At 54.8% G+C, this 15241-nt stretch overlaps 4 protein-coding genes across 4 annotated transcripts; 1 reads left to right on the top strand and 3 right to left on the bottom strand.

The window, feature by feature from the left end:
• Positions 1 to 512: 512 nt before the first annotated feature.
• On the bottom strand, positions 513 to 3232 carry CCMA1212_005888 (Nuclear cap-binding protein subunit 1; the record flags this gene model as incomplete). Its single annotated transcript, XM_073703133.1, has 4 exons — positions 3075 to 3232; positions 2515 to 2990; positions 1368 to 2448; positions 513 to 1294 (listed from the first exon to the last, which is right to left on the bottom strand). The coding sequence occupies exons 1-4, from the start codon at positions 3130 to 3132 to the stop codon at positions 513 to 515; spliced, it is 2397 nt and encodes a 798-aa protein (XP_073558627.1). The 5' UTR covers positions 3133 to 3232.
• A 1515-nt stretch (positions 3233 to 4747) lies between these two features.
• On the bottom strand, positions 4748 to 6228 carry CCMA1212_005887 (Protein kinase gsk3; the record flags this gene model as incomplete). The annotated part of the gene is made up of 6 exons (XM_073703132.1): positions 4748 to 4881; positions 4941 to 5339; positions 5397 to 5745; positions 5799 to 5882; positions 5945 to 6117; positions 6183 to 6228. The coding sequence occupies 6 exons, from the start codon at positions 6226 to 6228 to the stop codon at positions 4748 to 4750; spliced, it is 1185 nt and encodes a 394-aa protein (XP_073558320.1).
• Positions 6229 to 8044: 1816 nt separating this feature from the next.
• On the top strand, positions 8045 to 10440 carry CCMA1212_005886 (uncharacterized protein; the record flags this gene model as incomplete). Its single annotated transcript, XM_073703131.1, has 6 exons — positions 8045 to 8215; positions 8333 to 8624; positions 8809 to 8866; positions 9722 to 9825; positions 9961 to 10245; positions 10310 to 10440. The coding sequence occupies 6 exons, from the start codon at positions 8045 to 8047 to the stop codon at positions 10438 to 10440; spliced, it is 1041 nt and encodes a 346-aa protein (XP_073558321.1).
• On the bottom strand, positions 10292 to 10483 carry CCMA1212_005885 (uncharacterized protein; the record flags this gene model as incomplete). The annotated part of the gene is made up of 1 exon (XM_073703130.1): positions 10292 to 10483. One exon carries the CDS (start codon positions 10481 to 10483, stop codon positions 10292 to 10294), a length of 192 nt encoding a protein of 63 aa, XP_073558638.1.
• Positions 10484 to 15241: the final 4758 nt, after the last annotated feature.

Raw genomic sequence — 15241 nt, 5'->3', positions numbered from 1 at the left:
ATGAGAAAGAAACACAACGGAGTCAACGGATCAAGAGTCGAAATGACTCTTTGCGAAATTTGCGTGTACAATATTTATGAATTGCTTGCCCCTTTTCTGAAATACCCACCCTTTGCTGGCTCTTTGGATGGACTTGGGGGACACAAAAGAGATTTTCAGATAAAAACCGCCAAGCAACGCTATTTTATCAGGGATCAGCATAAGTCATAGTACCTAGTATTCTCTTTAGAAGAGACAAGTATCATCCATCAAGTGGAAACTTGCTCTTGAAGTCTTGTTTTTTTTTTTTTTTTTTTTAAACTTTGCGAGTATATCGCCCCTATGTCCCCCTTTATATCAAGGGAGGAAAATAAATTTAGCAAACAAAGCGTTGATCCAGCCCCCCCCCCCCTCCCCCCCCTTTGTCTCTCCTGATGAGACTTTCACTCTTTCGTAACTCTCTCCTCCCCACCCCTTGCCCGCATGATTTAGTATTCCTACAGTATATCGTCATACTCCTCGATCCAGGCTCTCTAGACTGAATCAACTCCGTTCGACGACGAACCGGGCTTCTCCTTAGCGGCCTCAATGACAAACGCCTCCTCAATCGCCCCCAGCCGCTTAAACACGCGCAGCCACCGCTGGCCCCAGTTCCGGATTAGGACCTCGGGCTCGCTCGAGCCGTCGCCCATCTCCATCAGCTCGTCCTTGTTGCCGCCGGCCCAGCTGACCAGCAGGTCGTTGAGCAGAGCGAAAAGGTCCTGCATGGCCTTGACCTCGGTCTTGCACGCCTCCTCGTCCGCGTCGGGCGAGGTGAGGAGCTGGCGGACGCGGACAGTGACCTTGGTCACGGTGTTCAGGACGAGCTCGAAGATGTGAGGCTGCGCGAGAGCTTCGCCCGCGTTGGCAGCATCAGGCTGGTTGCCGGCCGTCAAAGCCCAGCGAACGACGGATGAAGGCGTAAGAATAGAGTAGTTGAGCAGCTTTTCCACAATCGACAGGGCAACGCCCGGGTGTGCGTGCCAGTAGGCCATGACAGCTGCCAGAATCTGATTCTGCGCTGCCGGAGATGAGTTGGCAGCCTCAAGGAGACGTCCCTTGCTGCGGTCGATGCAGGCCAGGACGTGGCTCAGCGACTTGGATCCAACCCAGCAAATGGCCGTCATGAAGACATCTGTGCTTGCAACGACGGGGTCGAGTGCTCTCTCGGCGGCTTCAGCCTGGATCTTGTCAATGATGGGCTGGAACTCTTCATCGGGCGCCTTCTTCCTGAGCAAGGCGGCAATCTCTTGGCCTTCGTTGGCAAATGGCGTATCTGGATGAGACAAAAAAAAGGTCAGTGATTGCCTTTGGCGTTGATAGTACTTTACAAGGATGGCTAGACTTACCAGGGTTATTGAACTTGAAATCAGGCACGTCCTTTTCCTTCTCTGGGCCAATCAAGGGCTGGTACGGCTCCGGAAGGGTCTTTTGAATCCGCTGAGCGAAACTGAGTCGCACCTCCTTATCCAATGCGCCTCTGAGGAACCACTTTGCAGGGTGAAGATCGGAGAGGCTGCAGTCGTCGCTCCACTCAGCCCACTTCCACGTGAAGCCAAAGTTGCTCAGATGATGGGAGAACCAGTCGACGAATCTGAAGCTCAGCTGAAGGTCCATCCGGGGCGAGTTGTTGTAGAGATGGCGAATGGCTCTGCCCAGGCTAGGCGCAATGGCAGCCGGAGCCAGCTTGCAAGCTTCCGTCAGAACGGAGTGGTAGTAAACCAACTTGTGCTCGGGCGAGGGCAGCTGGAAGAGCTGTGAAAACACAATATCGACGGCGACATCTTCGGGCTTCCAGGTGGATCTTCCCGGAGCTGCGTTGCGCAGCTCGTCAAACGGAGTGGCCCGCTTGACAAAGGTGTCGTCTGCGAAATAGCAGTCTAGATCAATCAAGTATCTCGCCGTGGCATTCCTGTTGAAGTGCAAGCTGTTGATGGTGTCGGTAAGGCCATCCCTGATGAGAGAAGACGCCACGTTATCTGTTGGGGGTACAGACTCGACATCCTGGTCCGCATAGACGGAGAAGTAGACCTCGGGGAACAGCGGTCGGGGGCCCGCAATCACTGTGGATGGTATGGAAATCGCGGGCAGGGCGTGCTTCGGTGCACTGGCAAGCTTGTCCTGAGACTCAATCTCCTCCAGAGGCATGTTCCAGGGGCGAGGGATACACTTCAGCTCCCAGTCCTTCGCGGCCTCGGCCTGCAGCTGCTTTTGCAGGAGCATGCACAAGCTCTGGGACGGCGAAGCATTCTCGCCCGAGGGATCAGGGCCGTAGGGGTCGACCAAGGCCTGAAGCGCGTGGGGTTCGGAAGCGATGATGTCGGTCTTCTCCATGAGCTCTGCCGCCTTCTGCTGGAACTGGCCGGGGGCAGCAGCCATGACGTAGGGAATAGTGAGCAGGATGATCTTGACAATTTCTGTGCCAATAGTCTGCATCGTAAACCGTTAGAACAAGAGCGAGAGGCGAAGGATTCAAGAAGAAGTAAAGACACCTACATCCTCAGAGCTCGCCGTCTGCAAATCTGCAGCGCGGCTAAACAGCTCCTCGAGCAAAGGAAACACTCCATCCTCCTGCAGACAGGCCTGCAGACACGCCAGGAACTTGAGATACAGCTTCACCTCCCTCCACTCGCCCTTGGCAATCTTGCTCTCGGTCTCCTTGGCAAGAGCCTCGAGGACGGCGTCCACGATCTCGGGCTTGAGGGTGTTGGCCACCAGCACAACAGCCGCCACGAAGGGCGTCTTCAGCGGCTGCTCGATAGCCAGCTGCAGCGCCAGGCCGACAAACGTACTGCGTAGGTTCTCGTCGTCATAGTTGTCTGCGACCAGGCGGGCTATCGACTGCACCTCCTCGGACCATCGACGCAGGGGGGAGTCGGCGATGCCAATCAGCTGCCTTCGAAGCCGCACCGGCACGGGCACCGAGTCCGTCCGCCTGCGCTGCTGCCGGCGGTCGTAGTGATCGTCGTCGTCTGCAGAGAGAACCGAGCACCGGTCGCATCAGCTTGTGCACTGCGTGCGACGGGGCCTCTTGGGGGAGGGGACAATAGACGAACCTCTGTATCTCCTCTTGCGGCTGTTGCCGCCCGGCTGCCTTCTATCGTAGTCGGCCATAATCTCAAGCTACGCGGCTGGGGGTCGAAGTGGTTGTGAGGCGGGCAATTGGTGATTGCAAAGCGAGTCGAGGTGTTGCGAATAGCTCGGGAAACCTGGTGCTGCAAGGCAACGCGCGCGACGGCTTCAAAAAAGCGTTGGTGTCAGCCGAAGCTCGAGCACAAGTCAATTGAAATCATTCCCTGCGCCAAGGTGGAGCCGCGACGTGCAGCCGCCCACCCTGGTTCCTATTCATGCCTCAGGCCGCAACTTCTGTTTGCTCTGTGCTTCCTCTCTCACATGCGCGACTCGAGCGAGCCAGTACATACATACTGTACAAACAACCCGCCAAGGCAAGAGAACGGAGAGTAGAGCTTCCAGGTAGCACTGCATTTCATCACAAAACAATGTGGCTCCCGTCTACATGCTCGTATCATATCTATGAGTAGATCATATCTATTCTCGCAAGGTTTAGCGCTCTTTGCATTAGGCTGGCTGCAGCAGCTCGTGCTCCGTATCTTCTGCCCATGCCGTGCCCTCAGCCGTACTCCACGATACATCGGCAAGTAATAGAGCACACACTCAATGAGTCGATGCACTATCACATCACGATATCCTCATCGTGAGAGGCAGGCTTCATCCAGCAACTAGGCGCATATCAAGTACCGCTCTCAAAGAACCTCTAACCGTGATTCTTCTGTTGGCTCGCCCGACGTCCAAGATACATACATTCATGCCTTTGCTCACTTCTTGTCCCCTTGATCGTAACCACGCCCAAAGATTGGGACCGCAGAGGCTTTCCCTTGGGTTCTCTCAACGCCATGGCAGTAGTAACAAGTCCGACTCCCATTCCTTTTTTTCATCTGTTTAAACGATGCCTGTCCTATCGTCCCGCTAAAGCTCATTTTCCCCATCCATTGTCTGCGACGTCCGGGCTTTTGCTGCAGGGGTTCTATATCCCACGATCCAAGATATCAAATCTGGTCCAGCAATTTCAACGTTTCCTCTCCCCTCCCAGATTCCCTTCTCCCACTGTGCGCCGATGCGTGGAAGGCGACAAAGGAGACACTCATGTTGAGACACAAGGTCGACACCCGATACCATAGACCCCATAGCCACTCCCAGGTCCATAAGCATGAAGCCTCATGACACGACAACAGGAAAGAAAGAAAAATAAAAAGAATCAACAGCCAGCTCCCTCATGCATCGAAAAGTGGTCTAAAAAAGCGATCTCCTGCGATGCGCATCAGTGCAGCCTCCCTCGAGTTGGCGGGTGGCCCAGGTTCCCGCCTGGCAAACCAAGGTTTTTAGGGGATCAAAAAACGCCTCCTGTCCTTCCTTTGCCAATTTTGAGACAATGTCCGAAGCTCTCCTCTCCACAACATCTCGTCACAAACCCATATCGTCCCCCTCCCAAAGTGCTGAGCATGCGGGCTCTCCCACGGCAAGCTTTTGAGAACAACATCTCATCCGCCCTTCCCCAGTCGCGGCCCAAGACTTGTAGCGAGCCATTACCCTCGGCACCAACCCAGGCTCTACACTGCGGAGGAAGAGAACAGGGCTGCATCTCAAGAGACAACAAGTGCTTCCAAGAGTCCAGCAGAAGCCTGCCGACTCTATTCGACCGACAGGTGGCTCAGTCGAGTTTTGCCAGCATGTCTTGCTTCGCCATCGGCGTGAAGTTGTCAATGTCAAGTCCTCGAGCCGCAAGAACGGGCCTCATGTGCGGTGGTACGAGCTGGTGGTTCAGGTGAGGAGCGATGGAGAGTTCTGAAAACATGTCAGCCAAGCGATCCAACAAAGTCATATCATTGATTCACGAAGCCTACCGTGAAGAGTAAAGTCGAAGAGATTGGGCAAGTCTCGCAGCTGACCGGTTCCGTGGCGCGAATCGGGCAACTTGGTGGCCGGGTCCCGAAGCTCGTCGAAGAAAGGATGCACCATGGCGTCCACGGCAGCCTGACGCTCGGTCGGGGTATACTCGAGAAGTCGGGAAATGAGATCGATGGCATTAGCATCAGCCTTCCGGAATACCTTATTGAACGGGTGAGGCTTGATCTGCGGGAACTTGTGCTCCATATAGTTTGGGTTCATGGTGCGGATCTGCTCTCTGGTGGGCGTGCCGAGCACCTTGATAATCTCCACCAGCTGGTCAATGCCCGACTCGCCGGGGAACAAGGGCTGACCAAGCATCAACTCGGCCATGACGCATCCCGTGGACCAAACATCTACAGCTTCATGTTAGCAAATTCGCAAGCCTGCATGGGACGATGCTGACGACGTACCAATCTTGGTGGTATAGTTGGTAGCACCAAAGATGAGCTCGGGGGCGCGGTAGTATCGGGAGCAGATATACGAGACATTGGGCTCGTTTTCGACAAGGATCTTGGCACTGCCAAAGTCGCACAGCTTCAAAACGCCGCTGTTAGGATCAAGCAGGAGGTTTTGGGGCTTGATGTCTCTATGGCAGATGCCCTGCGAATGGATGTATGCCAGAGCTCGGAAGAGCTGGTAGATGTAGAGCTTGACTTCCAGAGTAGGCATGGTCGTCTTCATCTTGTTGAAGAAGCGGGAGGCACGATAGACGGTCTCGGGAACAAACTCTTGAACCAGATTGAGATAGACTTCGTCCTTCTTTGAAGAGGTGTCAGTGGGAGTGCAGCAAAATAGTGCCAGATGTTACCTACGCGTTCGCCGTTTGAGTAGTAGAAAGCCTTCAGCTGAACAATGTTGGGATGTCGGACAATCCGCATGATTTGAAGCTCGCGATTCTGTGAGGGAGGCAGTTAGCCAACAGCGACTTTCTGATGATGGGAACGACGGGTATCCGTACCTTGAACCGCTTGTCCTGGAGGACTCGCTTGATGGCGGCATCCTCGCCGGATGGCGAAAGCTTGGTCTGAAAAACAACGCCAAATGAACCATTTCCGACAATCTTGCACTGCGTGTACTGCAACTCTCTGGTCTCGCCCGTGATACCATCCTGAACTTTCTCGCGGATCACCTCTGCATACGGCATCAGTCATGAGTTCTCAGGCAGCGACGAACAACCGAATCGTGCAATAACTCACCTCCCATCCGCAAGCTGTTAAAAGCATTCGGTCGGTGGCTTGACATTTTGGGCCAAGTATTCTCGGGCTACGGCGCCAATGCTATCGGAGATCGAGTTTGAAACACCCAAGCGGCAGGCAGGTGAGGGGCAACGAAGAACGAGGCTTGGCGAGGGCCGTGGTGGGCAACAAGGAAGGAAAAACGAGAAAACGGTGCAACGCGACGAGTCGCGAGGGCTTCTGTCGCTGGAAGAGTCGTCGATGCTTGGCAGATCGGGCAGCCTTTTCTCTCAACTGAAATTGCTGTTGAGGCGATAACACGCGGCCGGGTGAGTTCCGTGCAGTTCCAGCTGAGGAGGAGTCTGCAGAGGAGCTGTCAAGCACGCACCGAGATTAGCGACATGAGACTTCTGAGAAGTAACGAAAATCAAGGACCTCGACGGGGTATGACTTGGAGAATGCAGCGGCAATGGAAACCGAGTGCAGGTGAACAAGTCATGAATTGTGGTGACACGCTCGCTGCCAGGGCGAAATGGGAAGTGCGGGGAGGGAAGGAGACTGGGGCTGAGAAGCTGGAGGGGGAAAAGGCAACCAACTAAGGCGGACGCGCTGGGCAAAAAAAAACTTGGTAGCTCTGCCAATGATGAAATGGCCAGCCGGCGCGAAAAAGACGGCGGCCTAGGAAATCAGGTTGAAAATCCAGGGACTACTCGGTGGGTTGGGGGACTTGAGGTGCGCCAGGTGGAAGACGGCGGAAATTGGTAGGAGAGTGAAGGGTGGGAGAGAGAGAAGGGGTTGGAAAAGGAAGAAGAAAAAGGGAAAAGATGCCCCTCCAGAAAGAACCTGAAAGCAGCTGCTAAGAGTTGGAGAGGTACTCCGTACGGGCAATCAGGAGGTGACAGGCGGCAGCGGGAGTAGAGAAAAAACCATAGGTCCAGATGGCTAGCAGAAGCTGGTGTAGTGGCACGAGAAAGCTGGGCAGCCAGAGGAAGCGGCGGGTCTGTAGAGGGAACGGGGCGGGGTGCTTAATGTGGCGGGCTCGTGACATGCAACAGGCGACAAAGCAGCAGGGCAGGAGACGACAGACCGCGCAGAACAAGGGGAAAGGGCGACGGGGGTTGGCGAGCGATTGACGAGAGCAGGACGAGCGCCGAATTGCACGCCGTGAGAGGCGACGCAGAGGTGAGGGAAGAGCAGCGGGAAGAGCAGCCGCAGGAAGGGAGGCAGGCGAGAGAAGTTGGGGGCTTTGGCCAACGCCGCACGCCGTGGCGCGAACCGAAGATCAAGGCTAGACAAAGGAGAGTTTGGACCTACCAGATACGGGCTCACGGCCAGGACGATGCGGATTGAGTCGTCGAAGCGGCAGCGAAACCCAGCGTTGCTGCTCTGCGAATGTGCGTCCGAAGTAGCGTTGGCGACTCAGGAGCACGACCAAGCACAAAGAAACGGGAGGCTTTTTGGTGGATGATGTACGTCAGGACCGGCACGGAGGGCTGGTGGAGCACGGCGCGACGCTGACGGCACCAAGTTCTTTTGGCTTTGGTTGCACAGGCTCACGAGACACGACGGCTAAGCAGCGGCTCCGGGAGGCGTAAGGTAGGTAGACAGGGAACTGATGATGACGGACTGGCGAGCAACCGACAAAAGTTCAATATCGTGAGATCTGAAAGTCGATTACGCGATGGACGCTGGGAGAAGACGCTTTTCGTTGGCGACTACCAGAAAGTGACTCGGCTTTCTGAGGCTGTCGCGTTGCAGGGCTACTGTATTAGACTCGGCGGCGATGCGGGGCACCCTGCTGCTGGCTGCTCTCAGGGTCAAGTGGCAGCACAGGTCTTGGAAGTTGTGGTCTATCATCAGCCGAATGGGTTCTTGGTTAGAGCATGCAGAGCGAGGGCCCAAGCAAGCTTGCGAACAGTAAATCTGCAGGGACTGCACTAGGGGAAAAGGACAGAGGGCGAGATGTGCCTATGGCAGCGGTGGTCAACGTACATTCTAATAACCTCTGGTCTGCTCGGTGTACCGAAGTAAAAGAAGGGAAGATTCAAGGTGAGGTAGAAAAAGGTCGAGGAGGGGAGGGCGAGGCGCGGTAATAAAAGTCTCCAGCAGAAGGGTGCAGACGCAGACGGGGGACTAGAGGCTGCGAGTACATGTAGGTACCTCCCAGGTAGGTACAAGGCCACCTGACCAACGCAGCACGCACAAAAGAGGCCAGAAGCAGGACAGGACAGGCAGAGAGGCCAGACGACGGAGCAGGCGTGCCTGAGGCCAACACCGGCGGCAGGGGCAGTTCACAGGACAAAGATGCCGGAGTAGCTAGACGAAGTCACGATGCATGCACTGCAGAGGGCATTTACTCTGTTGTTTTCCGTCATCGTGGTCAATGGGTCGACTCGAGGGGCGGAAACGATGGCGAGGAACTACAGCAGGTACATGCGGCGCGAGCTTGCAGAGGTGCACTAGGTGAGGTAATCTGCGAGCTGCTGCTGCGGGAGGGGAGCCTAAGCCCAGTACAGCAGGGCCGTGGCGGGTGACCTCTGCACACGAAGTAGGTACGGAGTACAGAGAAATTTGATGGATACAGCAGCGAGGATAGGCACAGGCGGCAGGGACGCGCTTATCGTGAAAACACTGGACCAAACCCCAGGTACCAGTACCAGTGCCGCCACCAGAACGAGTGCCGCTGGAGGACTCGCTTGCACCCGGTACGTACAGTAAGGCACAGCAGAGAAGCCCTGGATGCCCGAGCCAATCAGTGCCTGTTGTCCTCCTCCTCACTTTATCTTGTCTCTGCTCTCTCTGTTATTCGTGTGCGTGTGCTCCTATTTGTACTGTAGCTTGCAATGACTCGAGGAAAAGATGCTGCTGGTGGTTGAAAACGTGGTACCTCCGTCGATGCTACGAGTACCTACCCGTACCCGTACCCGTACCTTGGGTACCTTACCTTTCCGCAGCAACCAGCCAGCCCAGCCTCTAAAAGAGATCCAGCAGACCCGCAATGTTAGGCTGTAGGTGCTCATGTGCTCATTTTTGAGACGGGCACCTGGCGCTAAAACTCGGCAAGCGGAAGTCAAAGACTGGCCGTGCAGAGAACCATGCAGGCCGGCGGTCCCCTAGTGGCCACCACCTGCAGTGGTACCTGTAGAGGCCTGTACCTTTGACCGTTGAGGAAACCTAAGGGTAACCTGAGGGGATTGAGGCCATTGGTAATGAATCGCCTGGCCCAGATCATAGAAATCAGAGCCACAGCAATTTGATGACGCTCTGGGGCCAGATGTGGGATGACGAGAGCCGAGCTGCTAGTAAATAAGTAGGTAGGTAGACAGTCGGGCCAGCATACCTACGGTACCTAAGCCGCTCTGCCCATCCCAGGCCGCATACAAGGCAGGAGCAGCTCACGAGGCGACGCTCCGGCCTTCAGGCACCATGGCCTCGTGGAGTCTCTTCGTTTGTAGGTATTAATAGATCAACTCATCGTCGACAAAGAAGGAGCGATGGTAAGACACTCCCCCCTCCCCCTGGTCTCCCTATTTCTACCTACATACCTTACCTGAGTGAAGAACGTGTCCTCGTCTATCCCTGGGCAGATTGCTGTTCAAACCTGATCTGTCCTACGCAGCCATTGAACGCAGTGTTCCCAGTCAGGTACCGCTACCCAAGATAGGTACGAAGCCCACTGCATGCATCCCGTTCTACGTTACCTTGGTTGTTCACCTCAGGTAAGTACCTCCTTCCTTGGAGAAGAAAGCGCTGCTGGGCAGTTGAGGTGGCAAGAAGCTGTGGCCTGATGTGCCGGTAGCACCGTCCTCTTTTGCTGCTGAGCTACCGCAGGTTTTCGCTCTGGGCGCTGCAGGAAGTGCACAGGCCGCGACCTACTGCCTTAACAGTAAGGACGGTAATTGCCCTCTTGCCGTTCCTGCCAGCAAACAGCAACAGACCAGACGTGGCCTTTGGTCTGGGTCACTTGACGCTTGGAGCTGGCAAGAAAAAGCCTGGCATTTCTGCATCATCATCATTATCGTCGTCGTCACCAGTCAAGCACACGATGCTGATGCTGCAAGAATCCACCAGCCCGTTCGTCACGGTCAGTCAATTGTTGCAGAGGGCGGATACTAACACTCGGACACCCCTCACCACTTGACCTGTAGCCGCCACCACCAACCACCACACACACCCTCCCTTTTTCGCCTCGACATCGCTTTCGCCTCGATTTCTGACAAGTCCTCGCACCAGACGCCACCGCTCGCCCGTTCTCCCTCCGGCTGCTGGTGACGAGTGAGGCTCTCGTTGGGCAGCCGCACCGACTCGACTCCAGCATCCATCGTAGCATTGGGTACGAAGCAGGTGGTTCGTCAATGCTTGCTTCACCATCAAGGAGCAGGCCCCGAAAACCATGAGACCCTGCTCGCTAATTAGCTCCGGCCAGCGGCGAGATTCACGACACCCATGGGCCATATCAATCTCTGCGATCTGCGGCCGAATGCACGGGACAGTCAAAGAATTTGATTTGATATATATACATATTTCGCTCATACTTACCAACTCACATCCGGGTTGCATGTATAGTGCGTGCATCAGGATTCTCTGCAATATGCTTCCAGGGTGTATGATGCTTCCAATCATGTCGCTCGTGATATCATCCAGGTCACGCCAGATGTGGCGGTGTCTCTGAATCCCTCATCTACCGGTTAATATGTGCCCATTTGGCTCAATCGCTCGTCGCCGATGTCTGTGGTTCTTCTCCGGTCCTTTGCCGCCTTGCCCAGGTGCAATCTCTCGAAAGCGAGCCCCTGTCGAAATCGAACGATTGAGCATCGACTCCCGCCAAAAATAGGGACTTTGGACGATGACCTCACTCGGCGACCTCACACTCTGGTAAGCCGCACACACTCTCACACCATCGTCCTCGAGCTTGCCACAGCCAGGCAGGGTCGCCCTCCGCCAGGTCCCTGAAACAAGACAACCGGTGCAATCAGGATCCTTCAAAGTGCGACTACCGCCACGGATCACTGGCAGCCAGGCAAGTCAGCCCTGATGTAAGACAGCAGCCTGCTTCCCAGGCTTCTCGCAGGCAGAGATTCGGAAGTTTGCAGGTGCCTCGTTCTTGTACTCTCATCATGTATTACATACTCTTTAGCAAAGCAGATATGCTGTGGCAACACCCACGTCTTACACGCTATCCCAGGTGCATACGCAGTTGCTGCTACATCTGGAATTGTAGCTTCGCGCAGCAGTGCCTGCACAAGCAAGGATGTGACTTATCTGTTCTCCTTCTCAATTCTCGTCACTGCTCTTTGAGCACGCCAATACCAGACGCCAAGTTTCAGCAAGGGACCGAAAGGAACGCGCCGCAGCGGGATGCTGGGGAGTCTGCTTAACCGTTTGGCTGCTTCTCGAACAGGGCGGGCACCCATGCTGCTTGACAACCTCCGTCCATAGATTGTGTCTCCAAGCTGGCAATGTCGCCCTTATGAAAGAGCTGAGTGGCAGCTTGTCATCCTGCAAAACAGGAGGCCAAAGTCTATCGAGTCCGTCCACAATGAGATGCCCGCCGTCATACATCTGTCACCAAAGCCAATGCAGGTTTCTGCTTTCAGAGCCTTGTTGGACGATTCACGCGCCTTTTTCCTCGTTAGCGGCAGCAGGGCGCCGCCATGATTGGGATGATCCCGGCAGCGGGTATCCTGGCATTCAGCTTCAAATCCGAGACGAGGCTCGCATGCTGCCCAAAAGGCCGCACATCCATGGCTTGCCCTCTTGGAAACCGACTCTCGACGATTCGCCAGGACGTGCCCCCGGTGGAGCAGCGACAGACAGTTCCGAATTGCCATGAGAGAAGAGCATCTTGCACGGGTCTCCAGTCTTTGGTGGCCTCTAGCTTCCTTGTGTATGAAACGAAAGGGTTTTTGTGTGCTTTGCTAGCATGCTTAGCCCGCTCACATTCCATCCATTCCCCTCACCAAGATGCAGCATCCGGCCCCTCCTCGCCCCTCCCCCTTCCCAAGTCCTGCCACTGGGAGGTCGATCAGTGGTTTTGTCTCCAACGGCTTGATGCCGGCACCACTTAAGAGGACAATAACCAGATCCAACTATGGAGAGGCCTGCCGGGCTTGGGATTCGCTCTCCGGAAGCTCTTCTCCAGTTTTCGCTTTTCGTCTGTTCTGGCGACGGGGCTCGTTAGCTCCAGCCTCTACGGGGTATTCTGTGGGCTCGACTTTCTCGAGCTTGGGTCAGTAATTAGCTGGGGATGCTCCGTTTTGTCGAAGGCACAGGGTCTCACAAGTGTGCGGTCCGAGATGTGAGAGCCCTGAGAGATTAAATGACGCCTCCCGAGATCCCCCCTTGCGTGCGTCAAGGGCCGGCCACCAATTGCCATGACGGCCTGCGGAAAAGCGCACAGGTCGGCATGGCTCGAACACCAGCCGTGAAAGGCGACCCCCTGCTCCGAGCTGGGTCCTCTTCGTCCTGGTCACATTGGGGCTCAACGTCATGCTGGAAGTCATCTGGACGAGACAGACAGCCGGCGAAGACTAGCAGCGGCTAGTCCGCCTGTCTGGCCGCGTCCCAGCAAGTCCGCCGGATGCTTGGAGGACCATCAGATTACTGCATTGGCTGTCGCTGAGACAACGGCAGCCCCTTTTGTCAGCCGGGTCCAGCCCGGCCCAGCCTGGTCCAGCTCACCCGCTGCTGCTGTCTCTCTGTAAGGGGTCTGTTTCTCTGCGTCAAAAGCAAATGAAGTTGTCTTGAGGCCACAGGCTGGCCACTTGGACTTCTCTCGTTCGACCTGCGTCGTCTTGCTCTCCTGTCACAAGGTCTGATGACCCAGATCATGCAACGCTAAGGCGCTGAGGTTTGCTTCTCCCATGGCGACGATATCCATCGACGCGCATAACGAGACAGGAGTACAGATGTACGCTTGTGGAGTCGCCGGACTATCTAATATCTGCTCTGTCCTGTTCCTACAGGTTCCCCGATATGTAATGGGCTTTGTCATGAGAGCATGAGCATGAGCATGACCCGTCTCAATCGGGCTATCCAATGCCCTCCCTACAAATCGAGGACGCGACAGCCAATGGGCGTCGCCAATTGGCCGAGCTACAACGTGGCGCCCTGTGCTGTTCGCTCCGAGCTTGTCCTATAGAATGGATGGGCACGGCGGATGTAGCACCGGCTGGGCCATGAGATGGATGATGCCTTTGCATTGTTGCCGTTGCACACGCGCCAGACCAGATACGGAGAGCTGTGCATTTGGCTGTCTTGGACGAAGGGACGATGCGGCTTGTGTGACCTACTAATTCTAGCAGATGTCTTGTTCCATCGAGACTGCGGTTATCGGGCTTGACCTTGTCTTGTGCTTAATGCCGGATCGACAAAAGACGGTCTGTGGACGATCACGATCCATGTTTGATGCTGATTATCAACGTCTCTTGTCGAGCAGCTACAGTGCAGATTGACGGTGAACACTGCAAGCCTCGCCAAGATGGGCAATATCAGACAGATGTCTCGGCCATGTCAACGCGGATGCAGGGCTTTCGAGGAGTCTACGACTACGCCATGAGTACCTGCAGAAAGAACTCCGTGTCAGGTAAAACGATTCTTCACTACGCCAAGATGTCAAATGCACAGCCACCATCTCCATCTCTTCTCAGTATTACGTCTTCTTCTGAGGTATGAGGAACTTCGGCTTATATAGCACCGCTTAAAGCTCGAGATGCCGGATGGCCAAGTCGGTCCCCCGGAAGACAAGCGTCCAGAAGCCGGCCATTAAAGCTTTGCAGGAGCACAGCCCTTAGGTCTTAATGGAGTCGATACCTCATGTCTATTGGATCGAGGGTGAACTGGAGAGTATGGGTTACATGAGACTGTAGTCTACGATGGCGCCGGAGGTGTAGTGAAGATGATGTCGACATGTCCATACCTTGCTCTAACTTGCGATATCAGCACTGGTTCGACGGTGGATTGAGTTCTTGTTTCCTCCATTCAATTACTGATCCGACAATTGTCATACAAGGACATTTGGCTCTTTCAGCCCTTTTGCAAGGTGTTTGAATCACGGCACTGCTTGCGATGTTGTTGTGATAGACTAGAAACGTCGTGGCAGCAAAATAGAGTCGAGAAGCCTTAAGAAAGCCTTTCATTGCGATACTTATCAAATGCCCAATTCACCATCAACCAAAGGAGAACCCGAATTCATAGCCATGTCAACGGCCCGTACCTCCTGCTAGCCATCTAGCAGTTCATCACAAACTTCCATCATACCAAACCCCGGTACCCATACAGCCACATCAACTACCAATACCACATCACCCTACCCTGAACCAAAGAAAACCCCATTCCGGCCTTGACAACGTCCATCTCACAAGATTTTCCAGGGTTACTCAAACTCCGTTTTGACCATTTCCTCTCTCTCACACCTGCAGGGCTCCCCCGCACCAAGAGGGCCACGAGACCATATACAGCTTTCCACACCCCCTTGTCCAGTTATGGTCCAGCATGTTCTGGTCAAATGCCGTCTGGGCCTCGAGTGAGTGTGCGTGAGCAGGCTGGGGTCTGGATCTCCATGTGGTGCAACAGTTGGATGAAGAAGAGCTTTTGATCTGTGTAAAGGGTTTGGAATAATTGATCGTGCTTTTGGTAGGTGAGGTAGGTAGAGGTAAGTAGGTAGTAGCGCTGATGATGATGCACCGTTATGTACCTAGCCATGAAGTATACAAGCAAAGACTCTTGGAAACTCGCCGAGTGGCTTCTACCTCAGTCATGTCTGCGGATGGCAATTCAGGGAGATACAGCAAACATGCCTGAATGCACCATGCATGAGACCTCAGCATCAAAGCAGTATGGGGAACTACGGCCACACGAGGCCACGAACGAGACAACGGCAAATACTGTCAAACCAGCAAAAAGGTGAAAGGAGAGAGCTGCAGCTAGCCGGTTGTACGGTAAGACCAGAGCAGTGCTTCTCATGCGGCACGCTTGCAATTCTCCAAATGGAATGCAGAGCCAATGGGAACATCCCATGACTTGGGACCCTTCACGATTTACTCATGCCGCAACGATCTCGCTGCTCTGTGTTCGTTGTT

The sequence above is a fragment of the Trichoderma ghanense genome (assembly GCF_004382785.1).
Source record: "Trichoderma ghanense strain CCMA-1212 chromosome Unknown scaffold_6, whole genome shotgun sequence".
NCBI lineage: Eukaryota > Fungi > Ascomycota > Sordariomycetes > Hypocreales > Hypocreaceae > Trichoderma > Trichoderma ghanense.
Note: the sequence above shows the minus strand (reverse complement) of the source record. Positions and strands in the feature narration are given on the sequence as shown.